This window comes from Drepanopeziza brunnea (assembly GCF_022702325.1).
Source record: "Drepanopeziza brunnea f. sp. 'multigermtubi' strain 214-2 chromosome Unknown ctg10, whole genome shotgun sequence".
NCBI classification, from domain to species: Eukaryota; Fungi; Ascomycota; class Leotiomycetes; order Helotiales; family Drepanopezizaceae; genus Drepanopeziza; species Drepanopeziza brunnea.
Window position 1 is genome coordinate 326,652 of NW_027094073.1, and position 24,030 is coordinate 350,681.

The 24,030-nt window shown below is 44.1% G+C and overlaps 4 protein-coding genes across 4 annotated transcripts; 2 read left to right on the forward strand and 2 right to left on the reverse strand.

Annotated features, from left to right (window-relative positions):
• Positions 1–2,049: 2,049 nt before the first annotated feature.
• Positions 2,050–4,273, forward strand: L3040_005941 (uncharacterized protein; the record flags this gene model as incomplete). The annotated part of the gene is made up of 3 exons (XM_007291421.2): positions 2,050–2,513; positions 2,564–2,645; positions 2,699–4,273. The coding sequence occupies 3 exons, from the start codon at positions 2,050–2,052 to the stop codon at positions 4,271–4,273; spliced, it is 2,121 nt and encodes a 706-aa protein (XP_007291483.2).
• A 2,120-nt stretch (positions 4,274–6,393) lies between these two features.
• L3040_005942 (uncharacterized protein) lies at positions 6,394–7,733 on the reverse strand (the record flags this gene model as incomplete). Its single annotated transcript, XM_007291420.1, has 4 exons — positions 6,394–6,829; positions 6,917–7,048; positions 7,146–7,476; positions 7,538–7,733. 4 exons carry the CDS (start codon positions 7,731–7,733, stop codon positions 6,394–6,396), a joined length of 1,095 nt encoding a protein of 364 aa, XP_007291482.1.
• Positions 7,734–8,505: 772 nt separating this feature from the next.
• On the forward strand, positions 8,506–10,037 carry L3040_005943 (uncharacterized protein; the record flags this gene model as incomplete). Its single annotated transcript, XM_007291419.2, has 3 exons — positions 8,506–8,541; positions 8,616–9,274; positions 9,359–10,037. The coding sequence occupies 3 exons, from the start codon at positions 8,506–8,508 to the stop codon at positions 10,035–10,037; spliced, it is 1,374 nt and encodes a 457-aa protein (XP_007291481.2).
• Positions 10,038–11,242: 1,205 nt separating this feature from the next.
• Positions 11,243–12,105, reverse strand: L3040_005944 (uncharacterized protein; the record flags this gene model as incomplete). Its single annotated transcript, XM_007291418.1, has 4 exons — positions 11,243–11,715; positions 11,782–11,831; positions 11,885–11,935; positions 12,053–12,105. The coding sequence occupies 4 exons, from the start codon at positions 12,103–12,105 to the stop codon at positions 11,243–11,245; spliced, it is 627 nt and encodes a 208-aa protein (XP_007291480.1).
• Between the last annotated feature and the right edge of the window lie 11,925 nt (positions 12,106–24,030).

Sequence of the window (24,030 nt, forward strand, 5' to 3'; positions counted from 1 at the left end):
CCTGGCAACCGACGATTACAGAACCGCCGGTAAAGGGAAAACCCCTTCCGGTGTCAGATTAAAGGCCGTAAAGGCCGGGCTGGGGCTTTGAATTAGCATCGAATCATACGCAGACGAAGCCGAATCAGGTACCTTAAAGGCAGGTAAGGGGTCAATTTCAGTGATCCTCTGATCTTCTTCTATAAAAGACGGTCATTGGACCGTTTAAATCAATACATATTCTAAATCATAAATCGTTCACTTTGTTGGCCGTCCTTAAGCTTTAAGCCGTCCTATGGCCATCCTATGGCCGCCACTGTCCAAATTTTGAAAACACGTTTATTAAGGAATTCGTTTTAAATATTAAAGATAGTCTAATCCTCGTTCTCAATGAAATACGATTAAATTATTAAAAAAACTATTTCTAATAGTATCGTTTGAATAACAATTTCAAAAAAATCGATGGAGGCGGCGCTTGTCGCTAACTGGATACCAGATGTTGAATTCACCCCACGGCTGAAGATCAAGGTCCATTCCAGTGGATCCTTTCAAATCTCGGTTTCTCGGTGTATGAATCGGCAACTCTCATGCTCAAAATCACAATGCCTTGAGATGGCTCATGGTGCTGAGCTTCTTTTCAGCTGCTCCTTTCCTTGAGGCTAGAATATAGCCTGTTCTTCGCCTTTACGCTAGCTACGGGGGGGGGCTACGATTCTTTACCTGTACGAGGTGCCCCTTACGAACCTTCAGCTCTTTTTCTTTCTTTCTCCTGCGGTAGAAAGAGAGATAAAGAGTCTGGAGAGCCGAAATTGAATCATCGACATGCGACGTCTCCTCGAAGAGATTTCCCTTTACCGGCGATTCCGAACCTCCCTCCTTCTTCTCGAATACTACGCCGACTACGATCTATACCTGACGGGCATACCGACTGAAAAGACCAGGAGGATTTGCGATAGAGGGGGAACGTGTATAAGAGATAAGATAGGAAGGGCTTAGTTCGATTGATCGAAAACACGGTACTGCGCCTTCGACAGAGCGTTCTGCAAACACACCGGCTTTATCTAAAGGCTACGAACGCGAGCCTTTTTAGCTCTACGACGAAAGAGAACGATTTTTGTATTATACGGATCGAGGCCGCCCGTAAGGCCATACGTATTCGACAGTTGTCGAAAGAAAACTCGACGCACATCACTATAAATTGCTTTTAAAGGGTTTACGGGTGTTCAGCTATTTGACGAGAGGTTTTCCTTAACGTGGTTTTTACTCTCGATTAGATAGTACTTTGTATATAATTCCTCTACTTAGCACGTCGCCGTACCCTATAGGAGGTCCCTAAGGTCCAAGCATTGCGTTTTGGATACCCGCCCGACGTTAATAAATACAACAACAACAACAACTACGCTAGCTACGGGTAGCGGGAACTATCCGTAAAGAATGGTAGATTTGGATGTCACGTGACTACTTACATTCTTCCTGTTTTAATGGGAAATGAACCTCCTTAAGCTAATGAATAGATCAGCTTGACTTACTCAGATGGCTTTTAGAATAATTTTTAACTACGCCTCTGGTAGCTCGTCACCTTGCGTTGAAGCTGCATGTATGTGTTTGCCTCGCTCGGCTCCGCCACGATTAGTCCCAGCCTAGGTAGATCTCAATGTCATGCCTATATTTGTTCCTTATCCATCGCTGCTCGTCTAATGGACGACTCGCCTCTCATCATCCAGCTTCTCATGCTTGACTGGCATTTCTTCTGTTCACCGTGCTTATCGTGATTCATCTACCTCAAAGCAATGCAGCGTGGCGTTGACGGCACAAGACACAACAAACACTCTTGCCCATGTCGCGAGGCTGTACTTGTATTTCTCTGTCTGATATCCAGCAGCATGAGGTGTACGACCCTGAATACAGCCTTTCATTCACATCCAGACTTACATTCACACTTACATTCAAACTCACATCCGACTGCTAGCATTTTTATTCATATAAGCTGTGGGTGACCTGTGAATTCTTTCACCAAGTGCCGTCGTCGACTAGCAACCTATTTAAGCACGGCCTCTAAACCCCATGAAAATGCTGCGATACTTTAATAATACCACTCTCAAGCGCCAACACACTGAGATGGCCGTGGACAATACCATCGACTTGGACCGTGAGCTTCGGCCTCGGAAGCAACAGCGGGTCGAGGGCGCCAGCGAAAAGATCCCAACCGATCCGGACAACCTCATGGATAACTGGCTCATCTCATCGCGAGAAACGAAGTCGCAGCGCAACTCGAGAGAGCCCAAAGATCGCGAAGCGTGGGAAGCAAGACGAAAACTTCATCCTCTGCTACCCAAGACCCAGTGGTCGTGGCAATACACAGGGGGCGTCCAGCAGCGCAACTGGGTTGTTAGTAAAGAGACGAATAGCCTCACCCTAAACGAGCAGAGCCCGTGCAGTTTCTCTTCAGAGCTGGGTGACGTGGAGATATCTGGGATATATCGAGAATATTGGCTATGCGGCGACATTCAGAAATTTCTTGCTACTCTGTACAAGTAAGTTCCCCGGGTTGTGAGACCATTTGGTACTGACCACGCTTCAACAGTAAATATGGCGTTCAGGGAACACTTCCAGAGCCGATAGTTTGGAAGATCTTTGCATCTTTAATCTCGGAGCTGGTCCCAAAGGTACGATTTTCAGCTTCTATATCTGCTTAAACACGGAGCTGACGGTTTTGAAGAGTCACGCGTGGCCAGAAGCACCCGCTTGCATTGTGGCCTCCCCAAACACGATATGGCAAGTCGGAAAATGTATGCTTCACATTCTCACGCGTGGTCGCTTCTGGGACGAGGAATTCAATTGTCTATCTCCACTGGATAATGGCCAAAAGTTCGGACAGTTCAAGCAGGAAGTACTTCAATCGAAATACAGCAAGAACTTGTTGAAGTATGTCTTAGGCTGCCTATCCTTCAAGGATTATGAGAGATTCACGAGAGAGGATCTAATGGAGCATTTTGAGAAAGTAAACTCCGTGTTTGCAGGCACTTATGTTCCTGAACCCGTAGGCAACTCCCTTGACGGACCCTACCAACCAGCAGATTCTCGTATTCCGAGCGGACTTACGATGGGAGAGGGACTTTTCTATGAGGGCCTGCTGCAGGTGTTGAACAAAAGACAAAAGGAGACTAAGGAAGATGGCAAGGACCGAACGCCTCATATCGTTACGATCACGGATCTTGCAAAGGATTACGATGATTTGATGGCCATGATGTGTCTGAAGGAGCTCGATCGAATGTGTATCATACAGCTCAAAGGTTTTGTTGCGAATTTAACCCCAGCTAAGAAGCGAGCACTCTTTGGACGAGGTGCGCTTGATGCTCTTGGTCTCTCCAAAGTCGAGATTGGCATTGGAAGTATTGGAGACGCCCAGAGAGAGCTGAACAATTACGGCCACGAATTTGATAACACTGATGACTTTATCGCGCCCGACGAGACCAGCCTTCCCGAGGGACAAGATCTTCTGACGAAGATCTTCACGAAAGCAGCTACAGATGGCAAAAAACTTACAGTTCTCACGATCTCGAGCTTGATGGACATTGCCGAATTCTCGAAGAACCACACTGAGCTTCTCAAGAATAACCTTTCAAAAGTTGTGCTCCAAGGTGGCTATCGTATCATGGATGGCAAGCTGGTCCCTGATGCAGCAGCTGCAAATAACAGATTTGACCTCGAGGGCGCAGCGACTTTCCACGAATTCATCCAGAAGTACAAGGTGCCCTCCACGGCATGGACCAAAGTCGCCGCAAACGCTACTCCAATTTACAGCTCCCTCTTCGAATCTCTACACGATACCGGTCATCCCTTGGGCCGCTACTTGCGCGGCGTGCAGACCAGTCAGGAACTGAACTTCTACGCTCGCTGCTGCAGCGACCGCCCGTTTGCGCCACACATGACTCAAGACTGGGCTGTGAAGACCAAGAGTACATGGTTCGCCGCTGGTCACGAGCCAGATGAACCGTATCCATTGGGCGAGGCCATGCTGCCTTATTTCACCAAGGTGATCGCGTACGATGCTCTGGCAGTGGTCGGCGCTTCCGGCGAAGACGTACTGGAGCACTTCAAGCTCGTGAAGCCTCTCGTTAAGCGCCCGGATGCAAAGGATGATCTTCATCATGTTGTTGGTATCCCGAAGACGGACGGAGGGGGTGAGGGAGATGGGCTTCCCGAGGAGGAGAATCTTGACGGCAAGATGATGGGAATCGCCATCTCGGCCCTGATGAAAGGGTCGCTGCTGGCGGTGCAGCAGGGTTTGTGAAACTACACTGTTTTGTATACGATGATTTACGGATTGGTTGAATATCGCATTTTGGGGTTCTGAGAGGGAGGCGTAAGGCGTGAGGGGTGAGGCGTGAGGCGTTGAGGTTAGGTTTAGAAGGTGCCTCATTTGCCCACAGACTCTTTTCGGCCTGTAGTCCATTGCTAAATTTTCTTATTTGAAGTAGCAATCCGTCTATATTCTCGACTGAAATACTCTAACTACTAACACTCACTTCCTACTTGATTGATATTTGACTGTCATCAAGGCGTCATGACCCTTGCTTGACCGACTATTCTCCTTTGTTTAAAAAAAAAAGACACTCTATAGCGTATTCGCTATTCGATTCACTCGCCTTGCGTCCTGGCAGGCCCAATGATCTCTCAATTCAGGAACTCACATCTTGAAATTCAATCGCCATTTCCCATCCTTATTGTTCCCCCCCCTCCCTCCGGTTCCAGACTCCCTCCCGGCTTTTGCAACGCACCTGTATGTCTATAAATCTCACCAGCCCACCTACCTGCTCATGGACAGTAACCACTCGCAGAAGATCGATATGGTGGATGGGCTCCTGCCGTGCTCTGTAGGTCGTCCTTATGATCTTATGGATATCCCTCTCCGTGGCTGTGTAGCCCCTCCGTCTCTCTGGGTAAGATTTTGGTGATATTATGCATATATATGTGTGTGTGCAAGTCGTTGCGGAAGAGATGGGATTTATAGCGATGAGTAGCAAGGTTGCAATACCATAGCAAGGAACAGACGATACTAAGAATCTTCGCTTTCAAATAGCACGTACGTCTTTGACGGCTTAGGAGTGAGTGATTAACTTTGGGAGGGAATGAGAATTTAAAACTCGCCCGAACAACTCACTCTTCGACTATTCCTACGGAGTTTGGTGTATATTTACACGAAGCTGGCAAGTGAAAATTCTGCGATTTACTTGGCGGTGACGTGGATCTTTGACAGTGGGGTTTTGGGTTCGATAGCGAACCTTTCTGTGGTAGTGAGGAGAGGCGTAGTAGATAGGGCTGGGTCAAGTTTGTTCTGATAGTTGGCCTTGCTCTCAGTACGTTACTACTAGCACCATGACTCCGGCTAGCTGGCAGTGTGACTGGGTCGTCGACCATCGCACAATCAGACAGAGCTCTTCATTTCATTTCCTCGAATCTAGCAGCAAGGGTTGCATCGGGATGTGTTTCGTTTTTGGATGAATTCGCCAAAGTCTTTATGGCTCTCAGTTGTATGACCTCTGGAGTAAGGCTCTTCTTATACGTCGTTGAACTTCTAAATCGAATCAAACACTTGGTAAGTCTGTTCTTGGCTAGATACTCTATAAGCAGGTGGCTTTTGGCCCAGCTTGTATCGAACCGAGATGTTGGAGATATGAGCCCAATAGAACGATTGCTTTATTCACTATATTTGATTGCTTTCTTACTCACAATTTACTTCCCTCGTGCGAATGGATGTTGAGTATATGCGTTTTTAGAACCAAATATAGTCAAGACCTTGCTTCACCTCACCGAGGAATATCCAGCACTGTTGATATCTTGCTATCATTCGCCCAGAGCTCGGTATCACCAGTGCTAGCTCACTCCTTCTGTCTACTTATATTGCGCTACGCTGCATCCGCCAGAGATCAAGGAGCCTTCGCAAAATATTGACATGTTGGAGAGGATGAAATATTCTTTCGCGGCGATAGAGCTAGCTGTACGCACAGCTGCGTCGCCTCTCCAGCGTTCCTAGCCAGTTTTGGCTTTTCCGAGAAGATGAAGATGTGGCTAGGTTGGAGAGTCAAGTCCCATGCATATAGCAAGCAAGCAATGATAGCAGATACGAATTTGGCAATCAGCTATGTGTGCAATGCCGGCCACACTTTGGAAAATGACAGTGACAACCTACAAGTATGGCCATCTGATGGGATCATGGCAGGTACAAATAGTGCGACGCAATCCTCCTCGTCGGCCGTGTTGAAGTCCATTGGCAATGCTCTCCGCTTTCAGAGAGAGAGAGAGAGACTGCAGTTCTGTACGGTGATAGTGATTGATTAAATCCATTCCTTGATTTATCTAGCCCAAGCCCTGTCACTTGACCACAACGCCAGGACTCCAGGCCTCCAGGCACTACACCAACTCCACATTCCCCATCGCGGGTCCCCTCCGCACCTCCCTAACACTGTCTCTCGACTCAAAATCTGGAAGCCTCACCAGATCACTGCTCCCTCTCGTCAGTAACACGGTATCGTTCTGCCTACCACTCTTCACATTCTTCAGTGCCAGAACTTGTGGCGGTCCTCTATTATTCGACGCAGTCCTGGATCCACTCGACTCTCCAGGGGTGTTGTGCCCCCTCGAGTTAGACGGGGACCCGTAATTGCGCCGTAAAGATGAAGCAGTTGTACTCGCACGCTTGATCAGCGGGCGCAGGGTAGGCAGACAGGCACAGATAATCGCCGTTCCAATGTGGACCGCAGACCAGAGTTCCGCTCGCGGGAAGGCGACATTCTGGCTCCCTGGATTGTATCCCAGAATGACTCGCACGAGACCCGTCACAATGACGCTGCGATACGGTTAGTTGTGGAGCTGGTAAGAGCCGCGAGGAGAGAATAATATATATATATATATCTATATATATATATATACTTACAAACTTCCGAGCGTGAAGATACCCACTACCAAGATCTTTTGTTGACGTGAGAGCTGCAGGACGAGAACCATTCGCACCGGCAGGATCAGGAGCAGCGTGTCGATTACGAGCTCTACGGCACCCATGGACATCCTAGAAGGGCACGGGGGATTTAGTGATTGATTGTCTTTCTAGGGTGGTCCCCGGAGAAGAATTGGGGAAGGGTATGGCGACAACTTGCGCTACCTACCAGTAGATGTTGAAATTGAAGCAGTATCCGCCTGCGGACGGGCCCTCCCAGAATCGTCTCCATGGGAGGCAGGAGACGGTCGTCAAGACCGAGCCGACAAGCCACCAGACGAGGATTAGGGCGCCCATTATCTGGGACTGGATAAAGAACCCATCGACGGGAAAGATCCGACGATACATACACAAGATGGAAATCTTGATAGACGTGACGACAGAGAAGTACAGGGTAGCTGCTGTGAATGAGGTTTTAAGGTAGGTTACGTGTAGATGATAATTGAAATCCGGATCGTCGCGGTTGATACCCTCACCACCACTTGGGTCCTCTCGGACTCCTAGAAGAAGTTTCTTAGCCACGGTAAAGATTTTGATAAATCGCAAAAAAGTGGAATTTACCGTATAGCAAGATACTAGCTGCTGAGAGCGTAAGGAATAGGCCCACCAATATCCACCAGTCATCAGCAGCCCAGCCTGCCTTGATCATCCGCCGCGTATAGAAGCGTAAACAGACAGAAACGAGTGCCAAAGCGAAGACGAGTGTGGATGCCGTGGTGGTGGCTTTCGCCTGTGCATGGAGCGGATGCTCTCCCATGGTTTACTAGTGCAGGATGGATAGCCGTTCGTGAAACAAGCCTTGTGAGAAAATGGCTGAACGAACGCGGGGGAGGAAACGAGGGCGGAAAGAGCCTCTTATGCTAGCAGCCACTTGGAGCGATACCACAGCCGCGCCCCCATCTTCAAGGCAGGCTATGGCTGGGGGCTCGACAACTCGGAAAAGGAAGAAGGGTAAGAGAGGATAAGAGGGCGCAGTACAAAGGAGAACAAGGCAGGACAAGGCGGTACAAGCAAGGCTGAATCTTGTCTTGCGTGAGAGACGAAACCTATATATATATATATACTATGATTGGAACATCAGGGTGTAGCACGAAAGGCTGTGGCTAGAAAGAAATTCTATCAAGCTGTGAATGTGTGTGACTTGGGATCAGATTTTCACGTCGGTAATAGTGTTTGCTCGTGCTACCGTGCTTGCCCCTTTGGCTAAGCGAAGTGTGACCTAATAGAGGACGGTTAGACCCACTTTAAAGCTCGAGCCACTACCTCACCTCCCAGGTTCGGCGACCGGCGCTAAATTTTTGTTTTCTTGGTTTATGCGCGCCGACAAAAACAAACGCGCGCAGCCTTATATCTGCTTTTTTTTTCTCTTGGCCCTTGATTACAACAACGGGTCACGTCAATTTGAGAAGCAGATACAGATCAGCAACACATACACAGCAACTTATACACAGCAACTCATACAAAGCAACACATACACAGCAATATATAGATAGAAACTTAAAATGTCGACCGAACCTCTCTTAGGCGAGATGGCTACTACGTCCACAAGAAAGAATATAATCATTGTAAGTCCTCGAAACCCCTCTTTCAGCGCGCGCCTGGTCTCGATCTATGCATAGTGTATGCTGACAAAGGGTAGATCGGGGGGTCCAACACCGGTCTCATGCATGGAGTCGTTCTGAAGCGACTTGGTCACAATGTACGCATTCTTGAGCAGAACTGTCAGTCTGAACGAGCCGACCTCGCCGCGGGCATCACTACACACCTACAGTTCGAGAGGTTCATGGAAGTCCACGACCGCAGCAAGGAGCCTTGGTCCATTGCAAGTCCTGGCATCCAATGGCTCAACCGTGACGCCGGGGTCAAGCGCGTGATTAAGAAGCCTCTGCAGATGACTTCCTGGAGTCTCATCTACTACCGCTTGCGTGCCAACTTTGACGGATACGCCAGCAGTTTCTGTGCTCGGCCCCCGCTCGCTGATGAGGGAGATGGAACCGCCGTCTTTGATCTGGGCAAGAAGGCTACCGAGCTCTCTCGTGTTGATGATAGTGTCCGAGTCGATTATATCAGTCTCATCGATGACCAGAAGCCCGGCACCTTCTATGCGGATCTGGTCATCCTTGCCGACGGTGCCAGCTCCAACCTCCGCCAGAACCTGTTCCCAGACGTCAAGCGCGACTACGCCGGCTATGTCGCCTTCCGAGGAACCGTCGACGAGGATCTGGTCCCGGACCCAGTGAGGCAAGCTTTCGACGAGAAGCTAACCTATTTCTGCTTCAAGGGAAACTACATCCTCATGTAAGATAAACAGACAGACACAGCCCTCCCATCACTGCAGCAGCAGCAACCCACCGGGCCATGCTAATCAATATATACCCTTAGGTACATCATCCCCGGCGCCTCCGGATCCCTCCAGCCCGGCCACCGCCGCTACAACTGGGTCTGGTACCACCCCCTCGCCGCCGCCTCGCCCGCCCTCACCCAGATCATGACCGACCGCTCCGGCACCCTCCACCGCACCACCCTCCCCGCCGGCAGCATGGACCCCCTCGCCTGGGCCGCATACAAGCAGCTCGCCCACTCCCAGATGTGCACCCCCTTCGCCACGCTCGTGTCCCTCACCACCGACCCCTTCGTCACCGCCGTCACCGACGTGTCCTGCCCGCGCGCCGCAGCCTGGGACAACAGGGTGCTCATCGCGGGAGAAGCCCTGCGCCTCGTCCGCCCGCACATGGCCCTCAGCACCACCGCCAGCGCCAGGCAGGCCCTGCTGCTCGAGCAGGTCCTCTTCTTCTGCCGCGGCCGCGGCCAGCAACAGCAACAGCAACCACAGCTGTCCCTCGAGGACTGGGAGAGGAAGGTCCTGTACGACGCTACGCTCGACGCCTTGAAGAGCGGTGCCTTCGGCACGGCGCTCTTGTATGGCCCCCTGGCGGCGGCGGGCTGGTGTGGGAGGCTCCTGCTGGCGGTCATCCGTGCGAAGCTCCCGTTCGGGTTCGTCTTCAGCGCGCTCCCCGAGTCGGCGGCTACGAAGAAGTCAGGCTCCAGTAGAGATAGATAGATAGAAAGAAGAACGACTGCTCTAACAGAGAGTAATAAAAACAGCAACGATAACAATACCATAAGAAAAAATGCAAGCTGTACTCGACGTGACCGCAGAGATTTGACTCTCAAAACCCACTCCTCCCAGGAAGTAGTAGTAGTACTAGTAGTAGTAGTAGTAGTAGTAGTAGTAGTAATATTGATAGCAGTAGTAGTAAACCAAACAAGTGGATAATCATGATGGTTTTTGCATTATATGATATGATATCAAGTACATATAGCATATAGATTATATTATAAAATTATATCATGTAATATCATACCGCCCTATGCAGCAGGGATAAGAGGAAAAAGGAACAAAAGAGGGATGATTTAGGGACCCATACGTACAATAACCCCGCGTTTTTAAAAAAATACCTTTCCTCATAGTTCGATCATATGAAGAGATCTGCCATGAGCAATATATACTCTCATCTGGCGGCTCATGATGATGACCGGGATAGAAAACGCCAGTTCGCGCTTTTCAACGCCCTGCACTTGCGTTGGGGGGTCTCGTCTCGTCTCCCCTTACCGAATGCACCTGTAGTAGTAATAGTCACGACTCAGCAACTTCTGGCTCCGGCTTCCAATTATTGCATCCGCCTCTTCTGAACCCAATGCGTTATAAAAGAAAAGTACAGTACTGTCATCTCATCTGCCGAGCCCAACTAACTCCCATATCACCCCGAGATGCAACCACAAAATCCGCGGCCAAATAGTTGAAGAGTGCATTGTATCCAGATGCCCCAGATCCGTTCTCTCTCGGATGCTCGACATATATGTGCATAGGTGAAACTTTTCGGGTAAGCATTGCAATCAAAGCTTGCCGAGAATCGACGGGACGAGAGAAAGGAGGAAGTGCGGCAGACAGCGAATGAAGGGAGGGGGTATAGTTCGGTTTGTTCTGCCTCTTGAGGAATTCGAAAGTTCGGCGAGTGAAAGGGCTCGGGCGATGATGCGCGACGTGAGAATCAGTCCTTCGGGATAGTGGAAACAATCTGAAATCATGGATCGGAGCCCCATTAACCTTTCCGCCACCCCTCCATGCACAATGCCCATGTCCTCACGTCCATGCACCCGGTACCACAAAAAGAAAAATGTACAGTGGGCAAGGGTGCACTCAAATCGCAAAATGACCGCTCAGGTAGTCCACCAACGCCACGAACTCCGTATCTGCAGCAGCCCTTACATAACATCGCAAGTCGAGTTGTCCTTGGAGCCCGCGCCCTTGACACTCAGCGCCACTCTCGCGGCCTCGGTGAATGCCTCGTTGACGCCCCGATTGCGCATTGCCGAGCACTCCAGGTATCTGAGGGCATTGATTCGTCTCGCGACCTCGAGTCCTTGGTTGTAATCAATCATGTCCTTCTTCTCTCTGGGTTGTAATCCTTCTGCTGCTGGGGCCTCGTCGTCGCCGGCTTGCTCGCGCAGATCGCACTTCAGGGCCACGAGGACCAGCTTGACGCCTTGGCAGTTTTCGGCGATCTCACCAACCCATTTCGATTCGACGTTCTCGAGGGAGTCCTTGGAGTCGACTGAAAAGCAGAGCATGATTGCGTGGGTATCATCGTAGGAGAGGGAGCGGAGGCGGTCGAATTCTTCCTGGCCCGCGGTATCCCAGAGAGAGAGCTCGATGTGGACGTTGTCAACGAAGATATCTGTATCAGATCAGGTTGAATTATGCCCCCCAGGTCAATTCGGATCATCTACAGGGTGAAGCGTACCATGCACGTAATTCTCAAATACGGTAGGTTCGTAAACTGTTGGAAAGTACCTGTGCTGTAGTTAGTTTCTCCGAGTCGTGATCGGTACATCAGATCAACATACCCTCTGGTGAAGACATTCAAGAGCGAGGTCTTGCCGCACGCACCGTCGCCTCTGTATCGATCACCCATCACATCAGCCTGCTATTCATATGCTTATCGGGCGCTGGCATAGCAATCATATCTCAATTCCGGCGCACACATTCCTCCTCCGGGTACGAAGCGAACCTACAATAACACCAGCTTCCTCTGGGTCGTCTTGTTTCCTCCGAGTCCGCACGGCATCTTGAAAGTCTTTGATAACCCGTGGTTTGTATGTGTTTGTCAGTGTTGTTGGAGAGGATGTTCTGCAACTGATGCGCTCAGCTTCGGAGGAGGATTGCTGAGTCGGGTGGCAAGGCGCTGGCACGGTAGGACGGTATGACGGTATGACGGTAGGACGGTAGCTAGTCGATCGCAATCAGGGCTGATATGATTGATCTCTAGGGAGTGAGGGATTGAACGGGGCGTGTCGACACGAATTGAGTTGATAGAATGCGGGTGCGATGGACTGACTGAATTGAGGCTGTGGAATAGTAAGGAGTGAAGTGAAAGGAATGGAACGAGGGAGTGAGCGAGTGCAGTTGTATGAGAGGTCAAGATGGGTCAGTATAGTCCGTAGTCGGGGCCCGGAGGTGCTAAGGGAAATTGTTCAGCCGAGGCGAGATTAGCCCCGTACGGATAGGAGAAGTACGGATACAACCTTACAACTGTGCTCTATACAACCGTAAGTAAGTCATCATATAACTACATGTCCCACTGCGATTGAAATCATCCTCAACTCCAGATCTATCCATCGCTCTCATCGTTTCTCGGAACACAGGAGCCAGGAACCAGGAACTGCCATTTCCATCGCAACGCCTATATGGTTTCATTGCTCCTCTATCCTTTGCCTCAACAATTGATCTCTGACAGAGAGATGTCTTTCTAAGTAGGTACCTGCTCCTTCTGTATACAGGGGCTATCCTATCTGCTCCCTATCCACACGGATTATTTACTAGTATCTTCGGAGTATAAGGATCATGCACGCACGCACCGAGTCGTGCATCAGCCGGGGGATCTCGATGCACGTTGGTGGGCCAAGGCCTCATTCTTGATTATACCATCGTCTTCCTCCTTCTCGCTACCGTTAGATCCCGAGAAGATCTACCTACGATTTGGGTTTTTTTCTTCCGCTTTTCTACATTGCATTTTTAGACGCCGAAGGCTTGTGAAGGAATGCGGTTGACATTTCAGCTGACAGCTGTTGTTGAGTATTGCTTCTATCGAAAGAAATAGATCGACTGAAGATTCCCAAAATCTAAAACCCTCAATATTAATCGTCGGCTCGCTTAGGTGGGCCTCCTTTCAGCCTTTCAGTCTTAGTCGGTATAAGCGACTGCGGATCGGAAGCGAGTGCGGATTTTTTTTTTACTACTAGTTTTCGTATACAAAATACAATTTACAATACTACTTTTTAATCTACAACCGCATAACTAATTCAATTGTATTTTACAATTAATCATAGGTCGAAAACGCACTCGTTCGAAGAAGCCTTTAAGGATTTTTCAATACAAAAACCACGCTCAATTAAGTAGTCCTAATGCAATTGAAGATCTTGCGACGCGTCTTCGACGCGCTATAACATTCTTGTCCGAATACCCTTACGAGACTCAAAAAACTGCCGCGCGTATTTACGATCTTAGTGAGCGCACGTTGAATAGTTACTTTAAGCGATCGAAGAATCGCAAGCACGGCGATCAAAACAAGATCTTGCAAAGCTAGCATATCAACGCGTTACGCTAATTCATTCTTCAACTTTTTATTAATTGGCTTACTCTTATACCGCAATTGATTTACAACGTTATATTCGCTTTACGCAAAACATACGACGAATATGCGAAGCCGTAAAGCTAGAGTTGGTTTACAAAGTAGTAGAAAACGAATAGCTTGCACAAAATCAAGACCAAACCTTTCGCTCAAGTACGAATCGTAGCGCAAGACACGCAAGAGGTATATAAGTAGTTTAAGAGCTATCGGCGCACTTTAAAAAAGATAAATATTCGACTTAAAGATATCATCAATTTCGACGAGACTAAGTTTCGTGTTAGCTGTCCGCGAAGAACGGAAATATTAGTCTTTAAAGCTATTCGAAAGGTATATTGTATCGTATTGTTTTACTTAAATTTTATATATTAATTTTTATCTATAGTTCTATAATGTTAGCTCGGAAAATCGAAGATTTGTAACAATAATCGAGATGATTAATGCGACTAGTTAAAAACTTATTCTTTCGATGATTCTTATATAAAGCAAACGACTTATATAATAATAGTTCGTTTCGAAACTTCTTACAAGCACACTTATTAAGGAAGCTGAAAATGGATTCATAGATAATAAAATCGCATTATTATACTTCGAGCATTATATTAAAAACGCAAATTGTAGACCGAATAAATCTTAAAAGCTTATGTTAATAGATAATCACGCTAGCTATCGGACTCCGGAATTCATTAATTTAACTTGTTAGATTGCTTCCAAGCGATTGGAAATATATATTCGTAAGGTCGTAACGGTCGTCAAAGTACTTGCAATTACAAAACACTCGGTTGATAAGGTATTTGAATTCTGTCTGCTCCCTAAGACTCAAGGGAGCTGATTCCTTTTATATGATTAAAAGGAATCACGTGTACTAACTAACTAATAGGTTTACTTGTCAAGTTAAGGGGTCCTTTGACTGTTGGCATGTTAAGCGAAGCATGCTAAGTGGCCCGTGAACTATAGTTCACGGATGAGCTTCTCCAACTACTACTACTACTACTAGCTAAGGTCGATATAGATATACCGACACCGGCAACTCTCTCTTTGGCAAGTAATGCTTTGCTAACTACTATATCGACCGAAAAAGAAAGAAGGTAATTAAACAAAAGAAAAACAATCTTATCTTTCCTTCTTTTACAGCGGCCTTTCTACTTACCCGTCCACTTATACCTTTAAAGTATTGGTCAAAACCAGCTCTTGCAAGAAGGTATTAGCTTCGACTTTAGTCATAGCGTCAGCCGGGTTGGATTTTCTTTCGATCTAGCGTACTTTAAAGAGCTCCCGCTTCTCGTATGACTCTCGAATAGCTATAATATCGATTATTAAGCGCTTCTCCTTAATAGTCCTTAGCTTTATTATGCACTCGTAAAGCGAGTAAAAGTTAGTGCACACAACCACGAGGAAATTAAGTACTCTTAGCTAAGCTGTGATTTAAGTAAAAGTAGTCGATATAGCAATAGCTATATCGATACTTAAAGACATAGCGTATAGCTCAAAAGCTAATACGGCTCTTATCACCCTCTTACACTTCTATAACACTTAATAAAAGATGTTACTCGTTAAAGTAAACTCGTTTTCACTTACGTAAGCCTTATTGCTAAAGATAGCTACGAAACCGATTTAAGAGCTGAGGTTAGCGTTGTTAGCAAACGCTCCGTTCACGAATATAAAAAGCTTCGTCGTCTTTAAGTCTAAAAGTACGTAATAGATCTTTCGAGTTAAGTGATCGATTAGCTATTAGATCACTTTATTAAAAGCTTTGTAATCTTCGTCTTTCGGTTCTTAGTGCTAAGCAGCTATCGATAAAGCACAAGATGCTTTTAAATAGCAAATAGTAGCTAAATACGCTTCTCGAGCACGTTGCTTTAAGTACTCTTTAGCTCGTATAGCTGAATCGAGCTTGATTATTATAAGCTTCTCACTTTGCTTTTTTTAATCAACTAATACTCCGAACCCGTCTTTATTTAAAAATAACTTACACTTATTAAAAATCATCGGTTCGGCGTGTGTAAAGATCTTTATTTCCTTGCTCTTTAGCTTAAATTTGATTAGCTCTTTCTCTTCCTTTGCTTTTATAGCTGGATTGACAACTATAAGAACATCATTCGTCTGTAAAGCAGCTATTCTTAGCTGATCTTTATTAGTTGATATAAAAAAGCAAGAATTAAAGCTCGATTGCTTTATCTCGAAGTTGTCCGTAAAATGCTTTGAAAAACGCTTATACTAGTGCGTTCTTGCTTTAAAGATCTTATACAAAAGGCTAGTCATAAAGAACAAAGTGCCGAAAAGGAATCGATAAGTGATCTCTTTAAGTAATCGCACGACGATTATTCGAATAAGCTTCGTGCTTAATTAAGTATAAGCTTAAGTGATATCTTTGCTATAGACTTGACACTCGTAGTCTTTTATTAAAGAAAGAGCTAAAGCACAACAGAGTCTTTAGCTCGCTCGTTGCACTATAAGTGACTCAGTAAGTACTTTCGTCTTGCTTTTATCTTAGAAGGCTTGGACTATTATACGAGACTTCTCGTATAACGTAAGTGTTCTTTTGCCTTTGATCTCGTTAACAAACTTAGATTCGAAGATCTTAACGCTTTTAGCTCGTAAGTCAGTGCTCGAGATCACTTAAAAGATGCTTTAAGCTATTAATCTAGCTAATTCTTTTGCTCTAGACTCTTAAAATAATGCCTTAAGGCTCTTAATAATCCTCTCGGCTCGTAGCTTAGCTAAGAGCTTATAGTCCCGGCGTTCTTTATCGGTAACCAGCACTTCGGAGTCCTTAGTAAATAGAACGTAAGAATTGCCTTTCTTTTCGTCGAGCACGATCGGGATACTAAGATCGTACTTCTAGTAAGGTATCTAGACCATTAGTATTATTGACTTTTAAGGATTAGCAAGTTGAAGGTTAGAAGGGCTGTTTGTTAGTCTTGGCGAGCTTCTTAGATTAAGCGAATGTTGAGGTTTAGACGAATTTCGTATTTTCAGTTCTTTTTCGCCTTCGCTCTGATCATCTTCCACTTCTACTTTAAGTACTTGCAACTCTTCTGGCAGCTTTTCAACTTCAAAGTAGTAAGGTTTTACTAAGGTTGACTTAAATTCCGTAAGTCTCGGACATGCTATTATGCACGTATGCCCTTGCTTGCTAAGCAGCTGAAAAGGGCCTTTTTACTTTTGATTTTCTCGCTATACGAGTACTTATAAACTAATAAAGAGGTCTAAGGTATGCTTTGTAATTGGTCTATTCTTCTTTTTAAGTGCGTTTTTAATCTGCTTCGCGGCGTAGCATTTTCGTACTTCTTTTATAACCTTGTTAATAGCAGCAGCACGCTTTTAAGTAAACGCGGCAAGTCGATCTTGTTCCGTTAGCTTTAGTAAGGTCTTAAAAACGAAGAGTATAAGAACCAAGCTATTAAGTCTAGTTGTGTCGTTGATAGCTTTAATAGCTATTTAAAGCCGGTCCTCTTTTAAAGCTTTAAGAAGCTCTTTTATAACGATCTTAAAAGCGCGTCGCATAAAGACGTAGTAGCGTTCTACTAGCTCGACGCTATAATAAGCTTTTATAAGCATCTGCTTTAAAGTGCTGCTAATACTTTTAAAGTAGCTTCGGAACGTTGCCGAATTGAAGTTAGTTCCGAGATCGTGTACGACGTTTGTAAAAGGTCCGACGTAAGTATTAACTTAATATCGACTGAATCCTTTAAGTAAGTGTTATGCGGATATGCTTTTAAAAAAAGTAGCGGCTTAAAAATTAATAAAGTCGCAAACGACGTACAATACGTTCTTGCTGTTAAAGTGTATTATATCGACGTATATCGTATTATTAAAGTCAGTATCATCTTTAAGTTTAATACTAAACCTTTTCGAAAAACGTTCGAATACTTAGCAGTAGTAGCAAAACTTTTAGATATTATAAAGCAAATCCCGTTTGAATTCGTGCTCGGCTCTTTTAAGAACAGCAGCAAATCGACTTGCTAAAAGGTGGCTAAAACGCTTATAGATGGTCTTTAATTGCTCTTTCGTAAAGTAGCAGTAGACGGTCTCGCTTTCGGTGCTGTAGTAAGTAGCAGCGTGCTTCTTATTCAATAGCATCTATACGTACTTAAATATCCTTACTATTAGTATTTCCTTTTTCTTTTGGACTAACACGTTCCGCAAGTTATTTAAAATCACTTTATGCTTGTCTATATCAACTAATAAAAATAAAAAAAGTACGTCGCTCTTTATAACGTAAAACTCTACTTAGCTTAAAAAAGTGTTTAAGGTAATTGCTTTAATAAAAGTAGCAAAGCTAATCCCGTACTTGACGGACTTCTCTTTTGCTCGGGATATATCTAATTAGACTTCGAAGTACTTCTTTTAAAGTGCTCGTAGCTAAGGCAAGCTAGCGGTAAAAAAATTGACTGCTCCGCTATCAATCATAAGGCTTATAAACACGTTTTCAGAATACTTAGAAGCTATATAAGTCTTTGCTTTACTCGCGAGTACGTTTTAGGTTTCGATTTAGCTAATAAAGGCGTAAAATATCGTTTGAATCTTTAGTTGCTTGTATACTTCGTTAGCGTTAAAGGTGCCGTAAATAATTACAAAACCTTTTAACATGTTAGCGTAGCTGCTCGATTCGAGTAGCTCGTTTAGTAAGCTTGCGATAAACTGATCGAATTCTTTCGTAAATACAAGTAGCAAGCTTTTAATCGATGCTACGTATTAAGAGAATTTGCTTTTCGTCACTTTTTTTACGTTTTTAAAAGCTTAGAACTTGGCGACGGATGCTTTTCTTTCGTCGGAGGTGTGGTTAATGCTTTAGCAACTTAGCTTTTTGCAAACAAAACACCTTTTCTTACTTTTAATAGCTTTAGCAGCTTTCTTACTTCCGAAATATTAGCAGTCTTGAATAAAGCATTCGTATTCTTCGTTTAAATCGGAGTCAGCCTTTAAGGTGTTGTGCTAAGAGCAAGTGTGATCGTGTAGCTCGCTAAAGCTCGCGTAAGCTCTACTTGCTTTAGCGTAAGGTCGAAAGGTCTTAGTTGCAAACGCAATAGCTTTGCGAATGTCGGCAACTGCGGCGGTAAAAGTAAAAGCAAGGTTCATTCGTGTAATCGTAGTCTTTAATACGTTTTTACAAGTTAAATACAGCTTATTAGCAAGACTCTTATCATCTTTTAAACTTAATCGTAATGAGCTTTAAAGTTCTTTGAGCTCTTTAGCGAGCTTCTTAAAGCACTCGCTAAGCGAGGTCTTTAGATTCTCCTTCTTAATCAAATCTAGCGAAATTTCCTTTTAGCGGTCGTATTTTGCTTGCCGCCGGTGGTCAGTTTCGAAGTGGTCTTTTATTATAATAACGTTTGTGTCGGTACCTCTATATCGACCTTAGCTAAGCTAGTAGTAATAGTTGGGGAACTCACCCGTGAACCATGGTTCACGGGCCACTTAGCATGCCTCGCTTAGCATGTCAGCAGTCAAGGGACCCTCAACTTGACAAGTAAACTTATTAGTTAGTTAATGCACGTGATTCCTTCTAATCATATAAAAGGAGTCAGCTCCTTTAAGCCTTAAAGAGCAGACAGAATTCAAATACCTTATCAACCGAGTGTTTTGCAATTGCAAGTACTTTAACGACCGTTACGACCTTACGAATATATATTCTTAATCGCTTAAAAGCAATCCAACACTAATCAATAGTTGATTTACTATTAAGTGATCAATCATAGAGAAGCTAGGACTTTATAGCGAGGATACTTTTACTACGATACCTTCCTCTTTCTACAACGGAAGAGCGATTCCGTACTAAGTCGCTTCTTATACTACCGATTTTCTCTTATTCTTACGGAAGAGTGATTCCGAACCAAGTCACTTTTATACAACCTTCAAAGCTGTAGAGCCGCGCTTGCTACACACAGCAAACCTAACTAACACGATCGATTTACGTACGAGCAGACAACAACTATGGCCGATCGAGCAACTAGACCTCCAGGTAAAGAGTCTAGCCGACAAAGAGCAGTAAAGTATTATACCCCTCGAGTCTTATCACTACCCACGGAACCCCTAGCTATTCAGCTAAAAGAAACACTATACTCAAGACTCTTAAGCCTCTCGGAAGGACCAAACGACGAGATGTCGGGCATCTCATTTGACTTAAACGAGCTATTATACGCAAGGCCAGATAGTAAGATTACGGCTCGAGCAATAGTAAAGGACTTCTTAGATGCGAAGTGTAAAAGGCTAAAGGATTACGACTTATAAAGCTTATTCCGGCACGCTTTCTTACGCTAAGATTAGACGAGTTTTACGATGACGAAGGACAATACAAGACGAAGCCTTAAGTTTGCTACTTTTATTAGCTTCAAGGAATACTTGCTGTCTAAAAGCGTATAGTGCCTCTTAAAGCAAAAGGGCTACGCTAATAAGATGGTCAAGCTCTTGAACGATAAGCAGCAATATTAATAGACCTTTCAAGAAATAAAAGAGCAATAAGCAATACTTTTAAGCTTCGATTTAAAGTAGACCGCCGAAAACCTTACGGACGACGAAGATAATACGCTTTAACTACTTTTACGAAGTCTAAAAAGAAAGGAAAAAGAAGAAAAAGAAGAGATTCGAAAGTTACGCAAAGAATTTGCGAAAGAAAAGAAAAATATAAAGCAAAATATAAAAGTGATAGCAAGGCAAATAGCGGAATTACGGACTTACGCTATACAATTTAACGAAAGGCTACGACGAAGCACTTCAGCGTACTCGACGCTTTCAATTTATTAATCGCTACGCAATACGCTAATCATATAAGAAAAGCTAAAATTACTTTAGCGGCTCTTAAACTTTTTTTTTAAAAGCTACACTTAGTTTTCTAAAAAGCTTAGGCTTAATAGCAACAATAACAAAGGTCTTGAGATCATAATCGAGCTTGATAATACGCAAGGCAATAGCAGCTACACGTTAAAAAAGGACCTACCAAGACTTAAAAGCATTCCGAGCAAAATCAGCTTTTATTAAAGATAGCGTGCAGATTTCCGTGCTTAGCTTTAGCAACCCGAAAGAGAGATCTAGCACTTTCGGACGTACCAACAAGCTCCTTAAATCTTTTAACAAGCTACGTATCGATAAAAAGGATATTAAAAGTATAAGAATCGCTAAAAGCGTGCTTAAAAGTACGGATATTATTAAGCTAAAGCTTTAGCCGGTAACTCGAATAGCCTTAGCGATCTTAACGATGACCGACGAAAAAGAAACGGAAGAGATTAGCAAAGAGATCGAAGCTACGAGTACGGAAGAGGTAAGAACGGCCCTTTTAAACCACTAAAAGGATTCGGAAACGGACCTTTAAAAGACCTCGGATTCGGAAATGAGCCTCTTAAAAACCTTAAAAGAGGACGGACCACCGGCAACTATATCAATAACCCTTTACCGATTAAACTATTAGCTAAGCAAAGCACGCTTGCGTACGGCACTTTAAGCGCTTTTAACGATAATAAAGACGATTTCTTAAAGCTAAGAGCAACAGACCTTCACTTAAGAGCGAAGGAATTGGCTTTGTTTGCAAAAAGCTTTCTTAAAGAACTAAAGTATTCGAGACTCGACGATGACTTCAAAACTTAATTAAGTATTTTCGCTGATTAAGCAAGTCGGTACGGCTTAACATCCGACGATTATTTAGCAGCGTTCTTAATTATGCTTACGAAAGAGGCTATAACCTTTTATTATAATTATGTGATTAAAGCTAAGCTTCCGACGTTCAAAGCAAACGCTATTGCGGTAAAGGACCACTTCGAGACTGACCACCGGCGGCAAGCAAAATACGACCGCTAGAAAGAAATTTCGCTGGATTTGGTCAAGAAAGAGAATCCAAGGACCTCGCTTAGCGAATGCTTTAAGAAGCTCGCTAAAGAGCTCAAGGGATTTCAAGGCTCACTACGATTAAGTTTAAAAGACGATAAGAGTCTTGCTAACAAGTTGTATTCAGCTTGTAAAAACGTGCTAAAGATTACGATTGCACGAATGAACCTTGCTTTTACTTTCACCGCCGCAGTTGCTGACATTCGTCGAACAATTGCGTTTGCAATTAAGACTTCTTGACCTACTTCTCGACCTCCCGCTAAAGCGAGTAGAGCTTACGCGAGCTTTAGCGAGCCACACGATCACATCTGCTTTCACAACACCTTAAAGGCTGACTCCGATTTGGACGAAGAATACGAATGCTTTATTCAAGACCGCTAATACTTCGGAGGTAAAAAAGCCGTTAAGGCTACTATTGAAAGTGAGAAAAGGTGTTTTGTTTGCAAAAAGCTAAGTTGCTAGAGCATTAACCACACCTTCGACGAAAAGAAGGCATCCGTCGCTAAGTTCTAAGCTTTTAAAGACGCAAAAAAAGTGACGAAAAGCAAATTCTTTTAATACGTAACATCGATTAAAAGCTTGCTACTTGTGTCTACGAAAGAATTCGATCAGTTTATCGCAAGCTTACTAGACGAGCTAACCGAATCGGGCAGCTACGCTAATATATCGAAAGGTTTTGTGACTACTTACAGCACTTTTAACGCTAACGAAGTATACAAACAGCTGGAAATTCAAACGGCATTCTACGCTTTTACTAGCTAAGTCGAGACTTAAAACGTACCCGCGAGCAAAGCAAAAACTTATATAGCTTTTAAATACTTTGAAAACGTGTTTATAAGCCTTATGATTGACAGCGGAGCAGCTAATTTCTCTACCGCTAGCTTGCTTTAGTTAAGAGCACTTTAAAAAAAGTACTTCGAAGTCTAATTAGATACATCTTAAGCAAAAAAGAAGTCCGTTAAATACAAGATCGGCTCTACTACCTCTATTAAAGCAGTTACTTTAGATACTCTTTTAAGTTAAATAGAGTTTTACGTTATAAAAAGCGACGTACCTTTTTTATTCTTATTAGCTGACATAGATAAGCATAAAGTGATCTTAGATAACTTGCGGAATATGCTAGTCTAAAAGAAGAAAGAAATACTAATAATAAAGATGTTTAAGCACGTGTGGATGCTATTAAGTAAAGAGCACGCTGCTATTTATTATAGCACCGAAAGCGAGACCGTTTACTGCTACTTTACGGAAAAGCAATTAAGGACTATCTATAAGCGTTTTAGTCACTTTTTAACAAGTCGATTTGCTGCTGTTCTTAAAAAGGCCGAGCACGAATTTAAACGAGATTTGCTTTATAATATCTAAAAGTTTTGCTATTACTGCTAAGTCTTTAAGCGTTCTTTTAAAAGATTTAGTATCAAGCTTAAAGATGATATTGATTTCAATAATACGGTATACGTAAACGTAATGCACTTTAACGGCAAGAACGTATTGTACGTCGTTTACGATTTTATTAATTTTTAAGCCGCTACTTTCTTTAAAAGCATGTCCGCACAGCACTTACTTAAAAGATTCAATCGATATTAGGTCAATACTTACGTCGGACCTTTTATAAACGTAATGCACGATCTCGGAACCAACTTTAATTCAGCAACGTTCCGAAGCTACCTTAAGAGTATTAGCAGCACTCCGAAGCAAATGCTTATAAAAGCCTATCATAGCGTCGGGCTAATAGAACGCTATTACGTCTTTATGCGACGCGCCTTTGAGATCGTCACAAAAGAGCTTCTTAAAGCCCTAAGAGAAGATCGGCTTTAAATAGCTATCAAAGCTATCAACGATACAGCGGGACTTAATAGCTTAGTTCTTATACTCTTCGTTTTTAAAACTTTATCGAAGCTGACGGAATAAGATCGATTTGCCGCGTCTATTTAAAAGCGTGCTATTGTTATCAACAAAGCTATAAAAGAAGTACGAAAATGCTACGCCGCGAAGCAGGTTAAGGACGCGCTTAAAAAGAAGAATAAACCAATTACGGAGCCGGGAGCATACCTTAGACCTTTTTATTAGTTCACGAGTACTCGTATAGCGGGAAAACCAAGGGTAGAAGGGCCTTTTTCAGCTGCTTAGCAAGCAAAAGCACACGTGCATAATAGCATATCCGAGACTTACGGAATTCAAGTCAACCTTAGTAAAACCTTATTACTTTGAAGTTGAAAAGCTGCTAAAAAAAGTGCAAGTACTTGAGGTAGAAGCGGAGGAAGAAAAGGATGGAAGCGAAAGCGAAAAAAAGCTGGAAACACGAAAGTCGCTTAAACCTTAATATTCGCTTAATCTACCGAGGTCGCTAAGATTAGCAAACAGCTTTTCCAACTTTTAATTTGTCGATTCTTAAAGATCAATAATACTAATAGTCTAGATACTTTACTAGAAGTACGATCTTAATATCCCGACCGTGCTCGATAAAAAAGAAAGCGATTCTTACGTATTATTTACTAAGGACTTCGAAGTGTTTGTTACCGATAAAGAACGCCGAGACTATAAGCT